Source organism: Scyliorhinus torazame, chromosome 4 (genome assembly GCF_047496885.1).
Source record: "Scyliorhinus torazame isolate Kashiwa2021f chromosome 4, sScyTor2.1, whole genome shotgun sequence".
In the NCBI taxonomy this organism is placed as follows: domain Eukaryota; kingdom Metazoa; phylum Chordata; class Chondrichthyes; order Carcharhiniformes; family Scyliorhinidae; genus Scyliorhinus; species Scyliorhinus torazame.
The window spans coordinates 115,460,737-115,481,391 of NC_092710.1; the positions used below are offsets into that span (position 1 = coordinate 115,460,737).

Consider the following 20,655-nt stretch of genomic DNA (forward strand, 5'->3'; position numbering starts at 1 on the left):
CCAGACCACTCCCACCTGAACCTCTCCATTGTCATTAAGCTCCAAGTACCTTTCGATGCACCCCCTCACCCTTAAACATACCCCCTCATCCACCAATAAGTCCATATCCATCCTCCAGAGTGGGTGTTGTTCTTTTTCCTCTCCTACCTCCAGGTCTACCCACTGTGGAGCGTGGTCCGAAATGGCTATGGCCGTATATTCCGTCCCTGTCACCTTCGGAATCAGTGCCCTTCCCAAGACAAAAAAGTCTATCCGTGAGTATACTTTGTGAACATGGGAGAAAAATGAGAACTCCTTACTCCTAGGCCTACTAAATCTCCAGGGGTCTACCCCTCCCATCTGCTCCATGAAGTCCTTGAGCACCCTGGCCGCTGCCTCGACCGGTCCAGCCCTGCATCAAGCACCGTATTGAAGTCTCCCCCCATTACCAACTTTCACGCCTCCAGGTCCGTAATATGTCCCAACATACGCCTCATAAAATTTGCATCATCCCAGTTCGGGGAGTATACGTTCGCCAGAACCACCGCCTCCCCTTGCAATCTGCCACTCACCATCACATATCTACCCCCACTATCCGCCACTATGGTCTTTGCCTCAAACAGTACCCGTTTCCCCACTAAGATAGCCATCCCCCTGTTCTTCGCATCTAAACCCGAATGAAACATCTGCCCCACCCATCCTTTACGTAGTCTGACCTGGTTTATCAGTTTCAGATGCGTCTCCTGCAACATAACCACATCTGCCTTTAATTTCTTTAGGTGTGCGAGTACCCGTGCCCTTTTAATCGGCCCGTTCGGCCCTCTCACGTTCCACGTGATCAGCCGGGTTGGGGGGCTCTTTACCCCCCCCCCCCACTTGTCGACTAGCCATCCCCTTTTTAACCCAGCTCCTCACCCGGTTCCCATGTACCCGTATATCCCCCCGACGGCGCCCTCCCGCCTCGACCACCCCATCCCATAACAGCTCCCCCTTCTCCTTAGCAGCAGCAACCCAGTAAACCCCCCCCCCCGCTAGATCCCCCTCTAGCGTAGTTGCACCCCCCATGTTGCTCCCAGAAGTCAGCGAACTCTGGCTGACCTCGGCTTCCCCCCTTGTCCTCAGCCCTCACTGTGCGAGGCCCCCTCCTTCCTGCGTCCCTGTTCCCGCCATAATTACCATAGCGCGGGAACAAAGCCCGCGTTTCCCACTCGGCCCCGCCCCTAATGGCCGGTGCCCATAGTTCTTCATACTCCCCCCCCCCCCCCCCCCAACATGGGGAAGAGAGCAAAGTTACAGGATCACAAAATTAACAAATTAACAAATCGTCTCCTTTCTCCCCCCCCTTTTCTCGCCCCACATAATCACCCCACCACTTTGTCCCAAAAGCTCTTTCTCTCGCCAGACTATTCCAGCTTCTCGTCCACAATGAATGTCCACGCCTCTTCTGCCGTCTCAAAGTAGTGGTGCTTCCCTTGGTGTGTGACCCAGAATCTCGCCGGTTGCAACATTCCAAACTGGATCTTCTTTTTGTGAAGCACCGCCTTAGCCCGATTATAGCTTGCCCTCCATCTCGCCACCTCCACACTCCAATCCTGGTATACGCGGATCACCGCGTTCTCCCACCTACAGCTCTGAGTTTTCTTTGCCCATCTGAGGACCGTCTCTCTACCATTGTAGCGGAGAAACCTCACCACTATAGCTCGAGGTATTTCTCCAGCGTTCGGTCTTCGCGCCAAAACTCGATAAGCACCCTCCACCTCCAAAGGGCCCATCGGGGCCTCCGATCCCATTAGCGAGTGAAGCATCGTGCTCACATATGTCCCGACGTCCGCCCCTTCTGCGCCTTCGGGAAGACCCAGTCTCTTAAATTCTTCCTCCTCGAATTATTCTCCAGTACTTCCAACCTTTCCACACACCTTTTGTGTTGTGCCTCGTGCGTCTCTGTATTCACCACCAGGCCCTGTATTTCATCTTCATTTTCAGCAGCCTTTGCCTTCACGACCCGAAGCTCCAGCTCTTGGGTCCTCTGCTCCTCCTTTAGCCCTTCAATCGCCTGTAATATCGGGGCCAACAGCTCCTTCTTCAACTCCTTCTTCAGCTCTTCCACACAGCGCCGCAGGAACTCTTGTTGGTCCGGGCTCCATAGCAAACGGCCACCTTCCGACGCCATCTTGCTTTGAGCTTGCCTTCCTTGCCGCTGCTCCAGAGGATCCTCCGCAATCCGGCCGCTATCCTCTCCCTTATCCATGCATGCCGGGGGGGATTCCCTTCTGGTTTACCGCACAGTGTTTTTGGCCGTTTAAATTGCCGTTGGGGCTCCTGTTAAGAGCCCAAAAGTCCGTTCCAACGGGAGCTGCCGAAACGTGCGACTTAGCTGGTCATCGCCGCACCCGGAAGTCCGGGGATTTGTATTTTTGATAAGGGAAGCTTCACGACAGTAGTCAGAGATTAAATAATCGAGGGATCATCCAACGAGGCTTTCTGGGTGGAACTAAGAAATGAGAAGAACAATTATGCAGGGAGATTGGGGAGACTTGCAGGAGTAATAGAGTTGTCATACCAGGGAATTTTAATTTTCCTAACATAGACTGGGGATGCAATAGTGTTAAGGGCTTGAATTGGGTGGAATTTGTTAAGTGTGTTCAGGAAAGTTCCCTCAGGTAGTATGTGGAGGGTCCGACTCGGGAAAGGTCAAAACTTGACCTACTGTTGGTAAATAGGGCAGGGCAAGTGAATGAGGTCACTGTGGGGGGACCACTTTGGGACCAGTGACCATAGTTCTATTAATTTTACAATAATTATGCAAAGGGACAAAACTGGTCCACAGGTGCAAGTTCTAAATTGGGGCAAGGTGAATTTTGATGGAATTAGACAGGAGCTTGCAAGGGTTGATTGGAGTAGCTTGTTTGAGGACAAAGGGACCTTTGGCAAATGGGAGGTCTTTATAAGTGAAATAGCTGGAGTTCAGAGTCTTGTACTGTTAGGGTGAAGGGCAAGGCTGGCATGAGTAGGGAATCCTGGGTGCCAAAACAAATTGAGGGTTTGCCCAGGAAAAAGAAAGATGCATGGCTCAGGTACAAGCAGCTGGAATCTAGGGATTTCCTGGAGGTATACAGGGGATACAGGAGTAAACTCAAGAAGGAAATTAGGAGGGCAAGAAGGGGGCATGAGGTAGCTTTGGCTGAGAGGATTAAGGTGAATCCGAAGTATATTAAAGGAAAAAGAATAACTGGAGAGAATAGACCCCTTAAGGACCAAAGGGGTCACGTGTGGAACCTCAGGAGATGTGTGAGGTTCTCAATGAATATTTCTCCTCTGTTTACTGTGGAGAAAGACATGAAGACTTGGGAACCTGGGAATGTTAGTGGCGATATATTGGGGGAAGTTCGCATTGCAGTAGAGGAGGTGATGATGTATTAAAATGTATGATGGTGGATAAATCTCCTGACCCTGAGCAGCTATATCCAAGAACATTGCATGAGGCTAGAGAAGAAATTGTGGGAGCCCTGGCTGAGATATTTGCATCATTGTTAGCCATGGGTGAGGTACCAGAAGCCTGGAGGGTAGCAAATGTTGAGCCCTTATTTGAGAAGGGCTGCAAAGAAAAACCTGGGAATTATAGACCGGTAAGTCTAACATCTGTGGTGGCTAAGTTTTTTTTTAATAAACAATTTTAATGAGGTATTTTTGGCATTACAAACAGCAACAGTATAAAAACAATGTACAAAGGACAATAGACATAGTGCAATCACCGACTCCCATCCCACCAAGACCCAACTAATTGACCCCTTGTTCTACGCTACCTTAACCCCCCCCCCACGCTGACGATTAATTCTCCGCGAAGAAGTTGATGATTGGTTGCCACCTCCAGGTGAACCCAACAGTGACCCTCTCAAGGCAAACTTCATCTTCTCTAGGCCGAGAAAGCTCACCATGTCAGTTAACCAGGTCTCTGACTTCAGGGGCTTTGAGTCCCTCCAAGCTAGCAGTATCCGTCTCCGGGCTACCAAGGAAGCAAAGGCCACAACATCTGCCTCTTTCTCCTCCTGGATTCCCGGGTCTTCCGAAACCCCGAAAATCGCCACTCATGGACTCATTGCCACCCTTGTTTTCAGTACTCTGGACATGATGTCCGCAAACCCCTGCCAATATCCCCTAAGTTTTGGACACGCCCAGAACATGTGAACATTGTTCGCTGGTCCTCCCGCACATTTTACACACCTGTCCTCCACCCCAAAGAATCTACTCATCCGGGCCACTGTCATGTAGGCCCGGTGGACCACCTTAAATTGGATCAAGCTGAGCCTGGCGCATGTTGCGGTTGCGTTGACACTGCTCAACGCGTCAGCCCATAAGCCATCCTCCATCTCACCACCAAGCTCCTCCTCCCACTTACGCTTCAGCTCCTCGGTCTGCGTCTCCTCCACCCCCATGAGTTCTTTGTAGATGTCCGAGACGCTCTCCTCTCCCACCCATCCCCTAGACACTACCCTATCCTGGATCCCCCTTAGTGGCAGGAGTGGGAAGGATGATACCTGCATACGCAGAAAGTCCTGCACCTGCAAATATCTAAATTTGTTCCCCCTTGCCAACCCAAACTTCTCCTTCAGCACCCTCAAGCTAGGGAAGCTCCCCTCCAAAAACAAGTCCCCATCTTCTCAATTCCCGCCCTCCGCCATACTCTGAACCCCCCCCAATCAAAGCTCCCCGGGGCAAACCGGTGATTGTCACATATTGGGGACCAGACCGATGCTCCCACTGCTCCAGCATACCTCCTCCACTGACCCCAGATTCTCAGGGCCGCCACCACTACGGGGCTGGTGCAGTACCTCGCCGGCGGGAACGGCAGAGGTCCCGTTATCTACTCCCCCAGACTGGTGTCCCTACACAAAGCTGCCTCCATCCGCTCCCAAACCAACCCCGTCCCCACCACCCACTTCCTTATCATGGCTATGTTAGCCGCCCAGTAATAATTGCTAAAATTCGGCAGCACGACGAAAATTGGGAGACACTGCAATACGAACAGAAAACTTGATAGGACCGTCATTTTGACCGCCTGCACTCTCCCAGCTAACGACAGAGGGAGCGCATCCCATCTCCGGAACTCACCCCATATCTGTTCAACCAACCGGGACAAGTTCAACTTGTGTAACCGGCCCCAGTCGCGCGCCACTTGTATCCCTAAGTACCTGAAACTGTCCTCGACTAACCTAAACGGCAGCTCCCTCAGCCGATCCTCCTGACCTCTCGCCTGGACTACAAACATCTCACTCTTTGTCATATTCAGTTTATACCCCGAAAACCGGCCAAATTCCCCCCAAATCAGCATAATTTCGCCCATCCCTGCCCCTGGATCCGATACGTACAAGTGCAGGTCATCCACATACAGCGAGACTCTACCTTCCACCCCCCTGAACCAGTCCCTTCCAGCCCCTTGAAGCTCTCAGAGCATTCGCCAGCGGCTCTATAGCTAACGTAAATGATAGTGGGGAGAGGGGGCACCCCTGTCTTGTATTCCGGTACAGTCTAAAATAGTCCGAGGTCGGCCTATTTACCCTTACACCAGCCTCCGGGGCCTGGTACAACAGCCTGACCCAGTCGATAAAGCCCTTACCGAACCCAAATCGTCCCAGCACCTCCCATAGATAGTCCCACTCCACCCGGTCGAACGCCTTTTCCGCATCCATTGCCACAACTACCTCAACCTCCCTACTCCGGGAGCATCATGATCACATTGAGCAACCTTCTTATATTGGCCGCCAACTGCCTGCCCTTGACAAACCAGGTTTGATCCTCCATAATCACATCCGGCACACAATCCTCAATCCTGGAAGCCAAAGTTTTGGCCAGCAACTTGGCATCCACATTAAACAGGGAGATCGGCCTTTATGACCCGCATAGCTCTGGGTTCCTCTCCCGCTTCAATATCAACGAAATAGTGGCCTGCGACATCGTCGGGGGACAACACGCCTCTGTCCCTTGCCTCATTGAAAACCTTGACCAGCAACGGTCCTAAAATCCCCGAGAACTTTTTATAGAACTCCACCGGGTACCCATCCGGCCTCGGGGCTTTACCCGACTGCATTGCCTTCAAGCCCTCGATTATTTCTTAGGCCCTAATCGGGGCCTCCAGCCCACCTACCAGCTCCCTACCGACCCTTGGGAAGGTCAGTCCGTCTAAAAAGCGTCTCATCACCTCTGGCCCCGTAGGAGATTCCGAGCATTAGAGCCTACTGTAAAAGTCCCTGAACGCACTGTTTAGCCCTGCCGACTCCCCTACCAAGTTCCCATCCCCATCAACCACCGTCTCTATTTCCCTGGCCGCCTCCCTCTTCCTAAGCTGTTGTGCAAGCATTCTGCTGGCCTACTCCCCATGTTCGTAAAACGCACCCCATACCTTTCTAAGCTGCTCCACTGCCTTACCTGTGGACAACACCCCGAACTCAGCCTGCAGCCTCTGTCTTCCCTTAAGAGCTCCATCCCCAGCGTCACTGCATACCTCCTGTCTATCAGTAAGATCTCCTGAACCAGTCCCTATCCGTCCTGTCCCAATGAGCCCAGATCGAAATCAGCCCCCCTCTCACCACTGCCTTCAGCGCCTCCCAGACCACCGCTGCTGAGACTCTCTCCCCCCCCCCCCCCCGTGTCATTAACCTGCAGGTAATTCTGCATGCACATCTTCAGCCTCTCGCACACCGCCTCGTCCACCAACAACCCCACCTCTAACCTCCATTGCAGGCGCTGGACGCTCTCCTCACTAACCTGCAGTTCCACCCAGTGTGGGGCATGATCGGAAACAGTGATGGCCGAAAACCCCGTGTCCACCACCCCCGCCACTAAATCCCTGCTCAAAATGAAAAAGCCTATCCGGGAATAAACCTTGTGAGCATGCGAATAAAAAGAAAACTCCCCCCATCTGCTCTATGAACCCTATCAGTTCCTTTGCCGTTGCTGGCACCCTCCCCGTTTTTGAACACGACCGGTCCAGGCCGAGGTCGATGACAGTATTAATATCCCCTCCCATAACCAGCTTGTGCAAGTCCAGGTCAGGTATCTTCCCCGGCAACCTCTTGATAAATTCCACGTCATCCCAATTTGGTGCGTACATGTTAACCAAGACTACCTTCCTCCCCTCCAGCTTAGCGCTAACCATGACATAACGGCCCCCCCCCCCATCCGAGACTATACTGCCCACCTGAAATTGCACCCGCATGTTGATCAAAATCGCAACCCCTCTGGTCTTGGTGTCCAGCCCCGAATGAAAGAACTGATTGACCCAACCCTTCCTTAGCCTGACTTGAGCCGCCACTTTCAGGTGTGTCTTCTGCAACATTACCACATCCACCTTCAGTGCCCTCAGATGCGCGAACATACGTGCCCACTTGACCGGCCCTCTAACATTCCAGGTGATCAGCCGAGTCGTGGGGCACCACGCCCCCCCCCCCCTCTGCGGATCAACCGTCCCCTTTCCTGGGCCCGCCAGAAGCCCATGCGTCGCGCCTCCATCGGCCCATCTCCTGGCAGCCCCCATCACCGACCTCCTCTCTGTCCCGAAACCCAAGCCCCTCCCTCGTCAGCAGAGTAAATCCCCCCCCCCCCCTCAAAGCAAGAGCACATTGTAACCTAACCCCTGCCATAGATTAATCATAAGCACACACCCCACTTTGCTTCCATAGACTAGCTCACTCAGCTAGCCTGGTGGCCCTCGCCTCCGGCGCCAAGAAGTCTCCCACCTATTGTTCCCTCACTCCCCTCTCCCCCGCCCATCGGAGCCACTTCCTTCATCAAACCGACCCCAAACAATCGCCCAATTAACATAAGAGACAACACAAAAAGAAAAACACACAGAAAACCCCCCAATAGTGTAAATCAAAGTAATACAAAGTAAAAAGCCTCACCGGCCACCCCCACCAAAACACCGAAAACCCACAGAAACCAAATAACTTTTACTTTCCCTTTCTTCAACCAAACACAAATACAGAAGAAAAACGACAATAGAATCATACAAACATCAATCAAAAAGTTGCAACTTAAAACAAAAAGTACTCAGTTCAGCACCAGCCCTTTCCTCTTGGCAAAGTCCATCGCGTCTTCGGGCGGCTCAAAATAATGGTGCTGGTACTCGTGCATAACCCAAAGACGCGCCCGGTATAACAGTCCAAATTTCACCTGCTTCTTGAACTGGATCGCCTTAACTTGATTAAAGCCTGCTCCCCTTCTGGCCACCTCCACGCTCAGATCCTGGTAAACACGCAAAATGCTGTTGTCCCATTTGTAGCTCCGCATACGCTTGGCCCACTGGAGAACACACTCCTTGTCCAGGAACCTGTGGAACCGGACCACCATCGCCCTTGGGGATCCCCCGGCCGCGGCTTCCTCGCCAGCGCTCTGTACACCCTGTCCACCTCCAATGGTCGGGGAAAAGCCCTCTCCCCCAGAAACATACTCGCCACAAACGCGCCAGCATCAGCCCCCTCCGGGAGACCGACAGTTCTGCCGGCGATCCCTATTCTCCAGGTCTTCTACCTTCTCCAGCAGCCTTTTTTGCTGATTCTTCAGCATCCCCACCTCCAGCTCAACCACCGTTTGGGGTTGCTCTTGGTCCGCCAGCGCTTTCTCCAGCTTCTGAATCGTCCGATTCTGGGCATCCAGCCTGCGCTCCTGCCGATCGATCGATTCCTTTAACAGATCAAGACAGTCCCGTTTCTGCCTAGCGAAGCCCTCTTGAATGACCCACATCAACTCCTCCGTCGATGGTTGGTCCCTCACAGCTGGGGTCCGAACATCAGCCATATTGTCTTCTGCCGTAACCTCCACCCAGCCCTTGCTTGTCTTCTTATTTCTCCTTTTTTGATCCCCTGGGGTTCTTCGTTCCATACACCAATGTGTGGAACCAGTGCCAGATTGACTTCGCCTTCAAAGCCAGCGCTCAAAAAATGCAAAAACGTCAGGGGGAAAGGTTCAAAAGTCCAGCCAGAGCGGGAGCCACCAAATGCGGGACTTACTCCCTCATTGCCGCCACTGGAAGTCCTGTGGTGGCTAATTTACGAGAGAGGATTCTAATAGATAAGATATGCAGTCATATGGAAAGACAAGGTTTGATTAGGAGTAGTCAGCATGGTTTTGTGCATGAGTGATCATGCCGTACAAATTTGTTAGAGTTCTCTGATAAAGTGACCAGGAAAGCTAATGAAGGCAGGGCAGTAGACGTAGTCTATATGGACTTCAGTAAGGCGTATGATAAAGTTCCGCATGGTAGGCTCCTCTGAAAGGTTAGCTCACACGGACTCCAGGGAGAGCTGGCAAGTTGGATATACAATTGGTAGGAAGCAGAGAGTAAAGGTGGAAGGATGCTTATCAGACTGGAGGCCTGTGACTTGTGGTGTGCCTCAGAGGTCAGTGCTGGGCCCATTGCTGTTTGTTATCGATTTGGATGAGAATGTGCAAAGCATGATCAGTAAGTTTGCAGATGACACTAAAATAGGTGGTATTGTAGACAGTGAGGATGGTTATCAAAAATTGCAGCTGAATCTTGATCCGGTGGGGAAGTGGGCCAAGAAATGGCAAATGGAGTTCAATACCGATAAGTATGAGGTGTTGCATTTTGGAAAGTCAAATCAAGGTAGGACTTTCATGGTGAATGGTAGGACCTTAGGGAGTATCGTGGAACAGAGGGACCTTGGAGTTTAGGTGCACAGTTCTCCAAAGGTGGAGTCACAGGTAGATAGGGCAGTGAAGAAGGCTTTTGGCATGCTGGCCTTTATCAATTATGGCATTGAGTATAGAAGTTAGTAAGATATGTTACAATTGTACAGAACGTTGGTGAGGCTGCACCTGGAGCATTGTGTTCAATTTTGGTTGCCTTGAGACAGGAAAGATGTTGGGCTGGATCCTCCGCTGTCAGGATTCTCCATTTCGCTGGCAGCCCAGGGATTTCCCGACGGCTAGAACTTTTACTTTGGAGCGTAGGAGACTGAGGGGTGACCTTATAGAGGTGTATAAGATCGTAAGAGGCATGAATAGGGTGAATGCACTTGGTCTTTCTCCCAGGTTTGGGGAATCGAAAACTAGAGGACATAGGTTTAAGTTAAGAGGGGCAAGAATTGATGGGAACCTGAGGAGCAACTTTTTTCACAGAAGGTGGTACGTATGTGGAATGAGCAGCCGGAGGAAGTGGTTGAGGCAGGGACATTGACAACATTTAAAAGGCATTTGGACAGATCCATGGATAAAAAGGTTTAGAGAGCTATGGTCCAAATGGGGTTAGCTTTGATGGGCGTTTTGGTTGGCATGGAGCAGTTTGGGCTGAAGAGCCTGTCTCCGTGCTGTAGATTTTCTATGACCGGATCTCTCTGGGGTCCAGTCACGTATCTGTGATGCCATGACAGGTAATGAGTCCATAAAATTCAGGGTCGTGACCACCTCGCTCGTCGTGGGGTTGACACAGGGCCAAATGACAAAGGTAACCGGCTGAGTGCATCGGCATTCGCAACCTGGATCCCTGGCTTATGATCCAAAGAATATACAGCGGAAGAAGGAGAGGGAAGACCCCATCCCCTCACCAGCATCATACCAAAGACCAAATTGAGACAAGAAATAAAAAGAATACAATACCACCAGCTGCTGAGTCAGGCTCCCTGCCCCACGGCACGCGTCCCCAGCAGCAGATCCATATCGGTGGAAAAGCGGCCAATGCGTGTGCAGGAATGTATGTGTGTGAACATCAGTGCATGCATAAAGAGTATGCGGGAATGACTGCGCGGATGCCTGTTAGACTCCGTGAGAAAAAGCAACACCGGAAATGGTCACGCCGACACAGGACACAGCGGAGGAAGGAGACTGAACACCCCACCCCTTTTCCAGCACTGGTAATTTGCCAGGGGACCAGGCCATAGAAGCGAGAAGGTCGCAGTAGACAAGCACACAGCTGGCAGGCAAAAAAAAAAGCAACATGCTGCCAACAGTGCAAAAATGACTCAAACCCCCCTACCCACCCCACCTCGCCCCTAGAGTGGACCTGCATCAGTGCAAAGCCGCTTGGTGATCCAAACACCGGAAGGTCACAGTGACATGGAGCATACTGGAGGAGGGAGAGAAAGCGAAAACCACCTCCCTCTCCAGCTCTGGCAGTGCCTCATTCCAATGACTCCCAGGCCACAGAGACAGGAGGGGCTGCAACCAGCGAAAAAAATAAACTGCAGTTACATGGTATCATCAAACAATTCTCCCCCACAAACATAGACCAAATGCAGAAGAAAAGACAAATAAGGAATACCAGTGACCTGCATGGGAGCAGCAGATGGCCACTGACCATAAGAAGTCACTGGTAGTCCATTAAAGTGTCCCAACGCAACCTCCAGGCTGCGCAGTCGAGCCCGGCCAGCCCCCTTCTCTCCTGCGGTATCTGCATCTTATCTTCCATCACCACCCTGTCCAAGGACCAGGTCACAGGAACACAAGGGGGCATTAACAGATGACCCACAAGTCCCGAACAGAATACACGGTCAACACACAAATCAGATTTTAAAAACATCCACAGACGGCTCGATTATTCCTCCTACATCCTCAGCCCATAATAGGCCAAAATCCTCCCCTTGCCGTACTCCAGGTAAAAGAGAAAGGCAACTACTTTCTTTCTTCCTTCTCTTCTTTCTTCCTGCTCTTCATCCAGGAAGCAAGTAAGTCCAAGGGGAAGAGGCATCAGGCAAGTAGAAAACGCAACGGCAAACAAACTCTCAGCTATAGACTCCAGGCATTTGCAGTAAAGCAGCAAACACAACCTGCAGCTGGGAAGTGCTCTCACAACTAACCAGGCCAATTCCTTATTGGCAACATCCTTCAGCTGTGAAACTGGAGGCTGCTCACAATCAAAGGGAGTTAAAGTGACCGTCAGCATAGAAACAAGAACAGTGCTCTACCTTGGAAGTGTTTGGTAGGACAGACAGACAGCAGCTGTAGTTGCCCCGGTTATGGGTATCCACAATATTTAAAGATGGCTTGAAGGCCTCGCAGACGAAAGCCCTTCAACGCCCCTTCTCCCTCCCCCCCCCCCCCCCCCCTTCAGCGCAGGGGCGACACCCAACCTGGATCACATCTGGCACCCTCCCCCGCCCCCCGAGCACTGAGGCAACAGCTCCAGTGCCCTTGAGCTGCATGTCCGGGAGTGAAAACAACTACTACTCCTCATTCTCCTCAGCAACCATTGTGCTAGCTTAACGTTCTTAAAAATGAGTACTAAACGACGCCCACGTGATTTTTCACCAGCGAGTAAATTAATTCCTGGGAAGCCGTTACATTAGACTTCAATCCCACAAATGAGATGGAAACTAATGCAATTGGGGTAAATGATATGCTTGCCACATTTGGGTGAGATCCGGAATTCGCTTTCAGGAGCGGGCCAGTTAGATATGTCATGTGAGAGTACTTTTAAGAAATGGATGTTTAAGCAATGTACCTTTAAGGAATGGAGATGATCATATTACTGAAGTGATGTCACAGGGGGGGAGCTGAACTCACTTCTGCTTTTGGTTTCAGTTTGAAAAAGCAGCTTGTGTGTGTCTTTGTGTTTCCAGAGAGCTACAGGAAGAAAAGCAAGGTGCTGGAGCTGAAGTCAACCAAGCTGATATATCTTTGCCATCCAACAGAAAATATATATATTCTGTGACCTGGTGTGTTACTGTTTTGAAGGCTTGAAGCCTTTTGGATGTTTGAAGGAACATTTTGAGGGATTATTTAGTGTTGTATTATTTTTGGGGTTATCTTTGAAGTAAGGGGTGTTAAGAGATCCAATGTTTATTTAATAGGTTAATTTGAGTTCATGGAATAAACATTGTTTTGTTTAAAAAAAACACGTGTCCATAATTGTAATATCACACCTGGCGAACAAGCCGTGTGCTTCAAAAGCAACAATCCATTCAAGGGAGAGGTTGGTTGAACTCCATGATACATTTTGGGGTTCTGAAAACACCTAGCCCATAACAGATAGCAAACTGATTTGCATCTCGTGCGAATTGATTTTGGGCTTTCCTGCCATTTAACCAGCCCGCCCAGATCGCGGTGGTTGAATCTCACCCTTTATTACTGTGTTAGTAACAAAGTTTGTTTTAAATATACCTTATCCCTATTTCTTCGCCCATTCATTCCTGGAGTGAAATATCCTTTCCTCAAAGTCAGTCTTACAAAATTAAAATAAAGTGTTGGGGTTTCTGCCCATTATCCTAGCCACTATTAAGGTCTGATGTGGGATTGTAATATGTGGCAGCAGTTCGCACCTTCCACAAGGTGCACTGTAGAAACTTACCAAGGCTCCTTCGGGGACACCTTCCAAACCCAAAAAATAACCAAGACTAATAGCTGAACAAGGATAGGAAGAAGGGAAAATGAGGAGCGTTAGCTCTTTTAATAAAGGATGTGATCAGCGCAATGATGAGAAATTACCTTGGCTCAAATGATCAAGAAGTAGAATCATTTTGGGTGGAGGTGAGAAAAAACAAGGGGAATAAGCCATTTCTGGAGTAGTTTTTAAGCCCCCTAATAGTAGCTGCACAACAGTACAGCGCCAAGGTCCCAGGTTCGATTCCCGGCTTGAGTCACTGTGTGGCGTCTGCATGTTCTCCCTGTGTCTGCCTGGGTTTCCACCGGGCACTCTGATTTCCTCCCACAAGTCCCGAAAGACGCACTGTTGGGTAATTTAAACATTCTGAATTCTCCCACTGTACCCGAACAGGCACCGGAATGTGGCGCAGGGGCTTTTCACAGTAACTTCATTGCAGTGTTAATGTAAGCCTACTTGAGACAATAAAGATTCTTATTTAAAAAAAATTGCACACTATAAGTCAAAAAATAATGGGAGGTTGGAAGAAAAGTACTACTTATAACGATGGGCAATTTTGATCTTCATACAGATTGGATGAATTAAATTGGCAAAGGTGGGCAGCACAGTGGCGCAGTGGTTAGCATTGCTGCCTCACGGCGCCGAGGTCCCAGGTTCGATCCCGCTCTGGGTCACTGTCCGTGTGGAGTTTGCACATTCTCCCCGTGTTTGCATGGATTTTGCTCCCACAACCCAAAAGATGTGCAGGCTAGGTGGATTGGCCACACTAAATTGCTCCTTAATTGGAAAAAATGAATTGGGTACGCAAATTTATTTTTTTTTAAATTAGCAAAGGTATCTTAGATGAGTTCAAAGATTGTATTTTGGACAGTTTCTCAGAACAATATGATCTGGGACCAACCAGAAAACAGGCTATTTTCGATGTGGTAATTTGTAATGAAACAGTATTAATTAATAATATCATCGTCCAGAATCCTCGAGGTAAGAGTGATTGTACAAGATAGAATTTCACATTCAGTTTGAGGCTGTGACACTTGAGTCTTAACCTTAAATAAAGGCAATTATAAAGATAATTGGTCTTTGAAAATAAGTTATGTCAGCAATCAGTGTGCTTTGTTTTTTATTTCCATAATATCTCCCTTCCCCTCCTTGCGGTAATGCCCTTGCACATGAAAAGAATTTAGGATAAAGTTACTGTGTTCTAATTTTCAGGCAGTCTAATGATGTGATTAAAGTATTGCCATACTTTAATGTTCTGTATGAAGTTTGTATTGGAATTACTTACTATCTACTTAAGGAATGCATTTTATTACAAATATAGGAAGAAATCTCTGATCTTAAGGAACGACTGGCAATATTGGAAGCACAGGACAATCAGCTAAGCATAGAAATAGAAGAAGAAAGCAGACTCATACACTCATACGGTTGTGAACTTCCTTCTTTATCAACTCTGTCGACGAATGAATTACAAGATCTGAATAAGATATTGGAGGATGTTCTGCCATTACGAAATAAAATCCTCTTCACTGTAAAACAACCTGAAGATACAAAGAGGTAAAATAATATTTAGGTGTTACTTGACACTAATTGATCCTTATATTACTATAAGTGATTTAAAGAATTTAAAGATTGTATGTAGTCTAATGACTCGAGGGATATTCCTTGGAACAAAGAAAGCTAAAGGGTGACTTATTGAGCTGTACAAATTATGAGGGGACGAGATAGAGTGAACAGTATAAAATTGTGTTCTCTGATGGAGAATTTTATTCATAGATTCATAGAATTTACAGTGCAGAAGGAGGCCATTCGGCCAATCGAGTCTGCACCGGCTCTTGGAAAGAGCACCCTACCCAAGGTCAACACCTCCACCCTATCCCCATAACCCAGTAACCCCACCCAACACTAAGGGAAATTTTGGACACTAAGGGCAATTTATCATGGCCAATCCACCTAACCTGCATATCTTTGGACTGTGGGAGGAAACCCACGCACACACGGGGTAGATGTGCAGACTCTGCACAGACAGTGTCCCAAGCCGGAACTGAACCTGGGACCCTGGAGCTGTAAAGCAATTGTGCTATCCACAATGCTACCGTGCTGCCCTCACAACCAGGGAACATAGATTCAAGATAAGTGGCAGGAGGTGTAGAGGGGACATCAGAAGAACATTTTTACACAGAGGTTAGTGGGAGTCTGGAATTCGCTGCCTGAGTTGGTGGTGGAGGCAGAGACTCTAAACTCTTTTAAAAGGTACCTGCTGTACATAAGTGCAATAAGCTACAGGGCCATGGACTCGGTGCAGGAAAGTAGGATTAGAAAGGGTACCTAGTGTCCTGGGTCTGGCATGGACAAGATGGACTGAATGGCCTTTCTGTGCTGTAACTTTTCTATGATATTCCAAACCACTTTTCATGGAATGAATTATTTTGAATTGCTAATTTATATGTAAGTATATGCGGTAACCAATTTGTGCCACAAAGATCTACAAGTAACACTGAGATAAATTTCTAATGAATCTACTTTTGGTGATGTAGTTGGTGGAGAATTGTTGCTTAGGAGACTGGAGGATTCCCTTCTCTGTTTTGAATAGTACTTTTGAATCTTCTACATCTGACTAAACCACCGAACAGGCATACAGTGCCTGAACGTAACATCTCATTTGAAGGAAGCACTTTTCACATAAAGGGTAATGAAAATCAGGAACTCTTTGTTACAAATACCTGTTGAGGTTTAAACAATTGAAAATTTTAAAAATGGTGGTTAAAGGGGGGTTAACTTAAGTGTTTTTCTTGTCCTGGAGTGTCATTTAATGGAATCTCATTATGTTGGTTGGATAATTTCACCTAGTTTTGAGTAAGTAAATGTATGAAATGCCACATGTAGTTACAGTTTTTCATGCATAAATCAAAGTTAATTTTGACTGGTCATATAATGAGCTTAGTCGCAATTGTGAATAATTCATGGACTGGAAATTTCTGTCTCTTCCACTGTTATCTGGTAGACTACTATTCCATGATGCTTGTCATTTCCAGACCATATTATTAATCGTTTTATCCTGCAACATGTTTTAGGCTTCAAAAGAAAGAACAATCCCTAAGTATAGCTATTAAGACAGCCAATACCAAGGTAAGCCCAATATATAAAACAAATTCCCTGCATCTAATTTTAATGATGTAGAGATGCCAGTGTTGGACTGGGGTGATCACAGTAAGAAGCCTTACAACACCAGGTTAAAGTCCAACAGGTTTGTTTTGAATCACTAGCTTTCGGAACACAGCTCCTTCCTCAGGTCCTGGTGTTGTAAGGCTTCTTACTCTAATTTTAATGTCCACCCCCACTAATTACTGTTGATCCCAAATTGTAAGACTGTCCTATTTTCGTTGTTTGTATTGTATTAGTTGTGTACATCTACAAGAATGATGTTTGAAGAAAAATCAGAAACAAATTGTTGTGTATTTGGATAAATAGAATGGAAAAATACAGTCGTTGCACCTGATGTGCCTCATTAATCCTGATGTGTTTTCCTGCAAAGAGATTTGTGGATTGAAGGTATCTCTTATCTTCCTGGTGAGACTTATTTGAAGTACTGAGATTTGTTCTGGGCACTTCCAAAAAGATGCTGATGCATTGGAAAAGTTACAAAGAATGATAATGGATGACGTTTTCTTTAATTTTTTCCTGGAATGTGGCCGCTACTTCAAAGCCAGCATTTGTTGCCATTCCCTAATTTCCCTTGAATTGTGTGGCTTGCAAGGTCATTTCAGCGGGCAGCTCCTGTTGGTCTGGAGTGATACATAGGCTTGGTCAGGTAAGGGTGGCAGATTTTCTTCCATAAGACATTAATGACTCAGCTGGCTTTTTACAACGATCGATGATACTTGTCATGTCACCATTACAGAGATTAGCTTTCAATTCTGGATTTTATTGAATTTAAATCCTACCAGCTGCAGTGGTGCAAGTTTGCAAAACATTAACCTGGGCCTCTGGATTTCTAGTTCAGTGCCCTTACCACTATGTCACCATTTCCCCCATATCGTTGATTATGGGACTTCAAATTCTCGGTTACAGGAGAATTGAAGAACTCGCCAACACTGAGGGCATTTAAAAGTTTATTGGATAAACATATGGATGATAATGGCGTAGTGTAGGTTAGATGGCTTTTGTTTCGGTGCAACTTCGTGGGCCGAAGGGCCTGTACTGCGCTGTATCGTTCTATGTTCTAAGGTGAATTAATGATAAATGCTCAGATGCACCAGTGGGGAATCCTTACTGCTGGCCATGTCAGAGAATGCAGAGTTGAGAAAGTTCCCTCTCTCCCCCATACCATTTAAAATTGTTGTCTGCCTCAATAAGAAGGCTGAGAAAGAAAAACCCTTTAAATAAAACTTCGAATCCAAGTGTAAGCGTGGACCAACCCCACCCTCCAAATGGACCCCACAAATCAGGCAAATTGTTATAACTTTTTCTGACTGTTTGCTCTCCAAACTTTAACATGTTCGTTACCAGTAAGTATTTTCTTTAGAGCTTTCCTTCCTGTCCACACTTGTTATATTTATGATTATCTGTAGACTGTGCTGTAATAAAATTTTTATTCATTTCAATTATGTTTTTTCACCACAGAAAATTGCAGCTCTGTAATTACATATTAAAAAACTTTGATTGTATCACTCTGATAGCATTAAATAGGGTGCTGAGGAGATTTTCCAGAATGGTCTCAGGGATGAGGACTTTCAGTTATGCATAGAGAATAGGGAAGCAGGAATTTTACTCCTTACAGAAGAGAAGGTAAAGGGAAGATTTCTAAGAAATTGCAGAATTATGCAGGGCTTTAATGGAGTAAGTAAGGAGAAACTGTTTCCACTGGCAAGAGGATCGATAACTAATGGGACCAAATTTAAGTTAATTGCCAAAATAACGAGAGGGGCTCTGTGGAGAATAGTATTTAACACATTGTTACGATCTGGATTGTACTGCTTGAAAAAATGGTGGAAGCAGATTCAGTAATAACTTTTAAAAGGTTGGATACAGACTTGATAGGGAAATAAATTGTACATCTTTGGGAAATGAGCAGTGGAGTGAGACTAATTATATAGCTTTTTCCAACAGGTAGCACAGGCCCATTGGGTGGAATAGTTTACTTTCTCAAATTGCAATGTATCAGCCATTTTGGTAAAGGTACTAAATTTTCTTAAATCTAGTTTTGCTTCATTTAATTACTTTCAACCAGAGCTTCAAACAGTTGTTAAAATTGCTATCAAATTGGATTTGTAGAGTGGCACGGTGGCTACGGTGCTGAGGACCGGGGTTTGATCCCGGCCCTGGGTCACTGTCCGTGTGGAGTTTGCACATTCTCCCTGTGTCTGCGTGGGTTTCATCCCCACAACCCAAAGATGTGCAAGTTAGGTCGATTGGCCACGCTAAATTGCCCCTTAATTGGAAAAAATGAATTGGATACTCTAAATTTTTTTTAAAATTGGATTTGTAAAGCAGAAAACCACAGATGCTTGAAATCTGAAACAAAAACAGAAAATGCTGGGTACTCAGCAGGCTTGGCGGAAACAGTGGAAAGGGAACACCGCGATCTAATGGAAAAGTTTCTAAGTGTGGTAGCGATGGGGAACAGGCATGTATTTCCCGACAGCTGACCCAGCGAGGCTGTCACCAGTTTGTAACGTTAATTAGGGCACTTAATGATGCCCCGCGGGCTTCATGCTGAAAAGGCTGTCCCGCCAGCTGATTGGCCTGTGGCTCACAAGCGCTCTCTTTGCCTCCACAGGAGAAGTTGTTTCACAACAGACAGGAGAGGACCCAGAAGGGTGGCGGGGTGCCGGACATTCCCTCCTCCTCTTCTACACGGGCCCTGGAGGTCACGGGGGTGGCCGAAGACAGACCGGTTACCGACGAATGGATTGGCCTGCACCGCAGAGGTGAGGATCCACTGGCCCCACCCAGATGACAAAGTGGCAAAAGTAGTGGACAGTCTTTTGAGGCACAATCTGGTGAGCACCACACAGTTGCTGATGGTCATCAGGTATAATCAGGAACGTCCAGGTTGGACAGCAGCCGGGTGTCTGCTGGATCCCAGAACCCAGCTGGGTCCCAGTCAGATGATGAGCCTCTGGACCTGGTTATCCCGTAGCCACTGCAGACACTAGGGTGCAGCGATGATATTCAGAGGGAGATATTAGCACACTTAAGCGAGGCCATAACCGATTGGAGGAGTCCCAAAGGCTATGGCCGCAGGAGATGGGGCCAGCAATGCGTGACACCAAGGCCAACATTGCTAGGGTGGCGAACACAGTGGAGAGCCTGGTGCACGACGTCAGCACCATGAGTGGTGGCTCGGTCAGTAACGGCCATGGCTGAGAGCCTCGACTGCATGTCCAGGCCATTGGGAGACTTGTCCCTGAAGCAGGTGGACCTTGATGAGGCACTGCAGAGCATGTCCCAGTCGTGAACATTGCAGAGGTGCTCCAGAGCATTTCCCAGTCGCTGGGGGCTGTGTCCCAGTCACAAGTGGATCTTGTTGGGGCGCTGCGGTGCATGTCTCAGATGCAGGTGGAGATTGGCAAGGCACTGCAGAGTATGGCCCATTCTCAGAGGGCATCAATGAGCTCTGGAGGATCGCCAGGAGCAGTCCTAGAGGGAGATGTCAGTGGTCACCAGCTCTCCCGTGTCCCCTCCTGACATCGGTTTGTCTTGGTGTCAGCGGGCAGAACAGGGTGGCACGGCATGTGCCACTGTCAAGGCAGCCTGGGCCCTCCAGCCTCAGGCGCTCCAGAGGACACCCGCCAGGGGCATCAAAGGTCACAGGGCGTGGTAAGCTGCAGGCTGTCTGCAGCTCTGATGTGCATCCTGGGGAGATAGGATGTACTCCATGTAGTGGCAGAGCTCGGAAGGCCAAGAGGATTGCGGATCACAGAGAGCCCTGGGAGGGTTTGAGAGGGGTGGGGGTGGGGGGGGGGGGGGGGTTGGTTGGATAGGGTCGCAATTGTACACCAATAAAACACATTACACCCGGCAAATGTGAGGCCTCTGTCACATTATTCCGCACTGCGGCCCGGCCTGCACTCCCTCCCCCATTCTCCCTCACCTGACGGGCTTGGTCCAGGTCAAAGTTTATATAGTCAGCTGCCTAGGCAACAGGTCATCCCGTGACTTCACGGATGTACTTGTGGGTAGTTGGTTGGGATATGCCGTACATGTCCCTGCTCGAGCCCTGGAATGACCCAGAGGCGTAAAAGCTGTGAGCTGCACAGGTATCCTCCTCTCCCACGTGGTGCCAAATCCGCAAGAACAGGTGCTGCACCATCCCCTTGTTGAGGCAGAGCCTCCTGCAGCAT

General features: G+C 48.3%; 1 protein-coding gene across 8 annotated transcripts in view; it reads left to right on the plus strand.

Annotated features, from left to right (window-relative positions):
- disc1 (DISC1 scaffold protein) overlaps positions 1-20,655 on the plus strand; it is a 215,018-nt gene that overhangs the window by 67,028 nt on the left and 127,335 nt on the right. For all 8 annotated transcript variants that reach the window (XR_011940649.1, XR_011940650.1, XR_011940651.1 and 5 more), the window contains 2 exons: positions 14,634-14,866; positions 16,384-16,438. Coding sequence is in view for 5 of the 8 variants with exons in the window: in XM_072498529.1 (XP_072354630.1) it covers positions 14,634-14,866; positions 16,384-16,438 (288 nt within the window). In the remaining 3 variants the exon portion in view is untranslated. The remainder of the gene's footprint in view (positions 1-14,633; positions 14,867-16,383; positions 16,439-20,655) is intronic.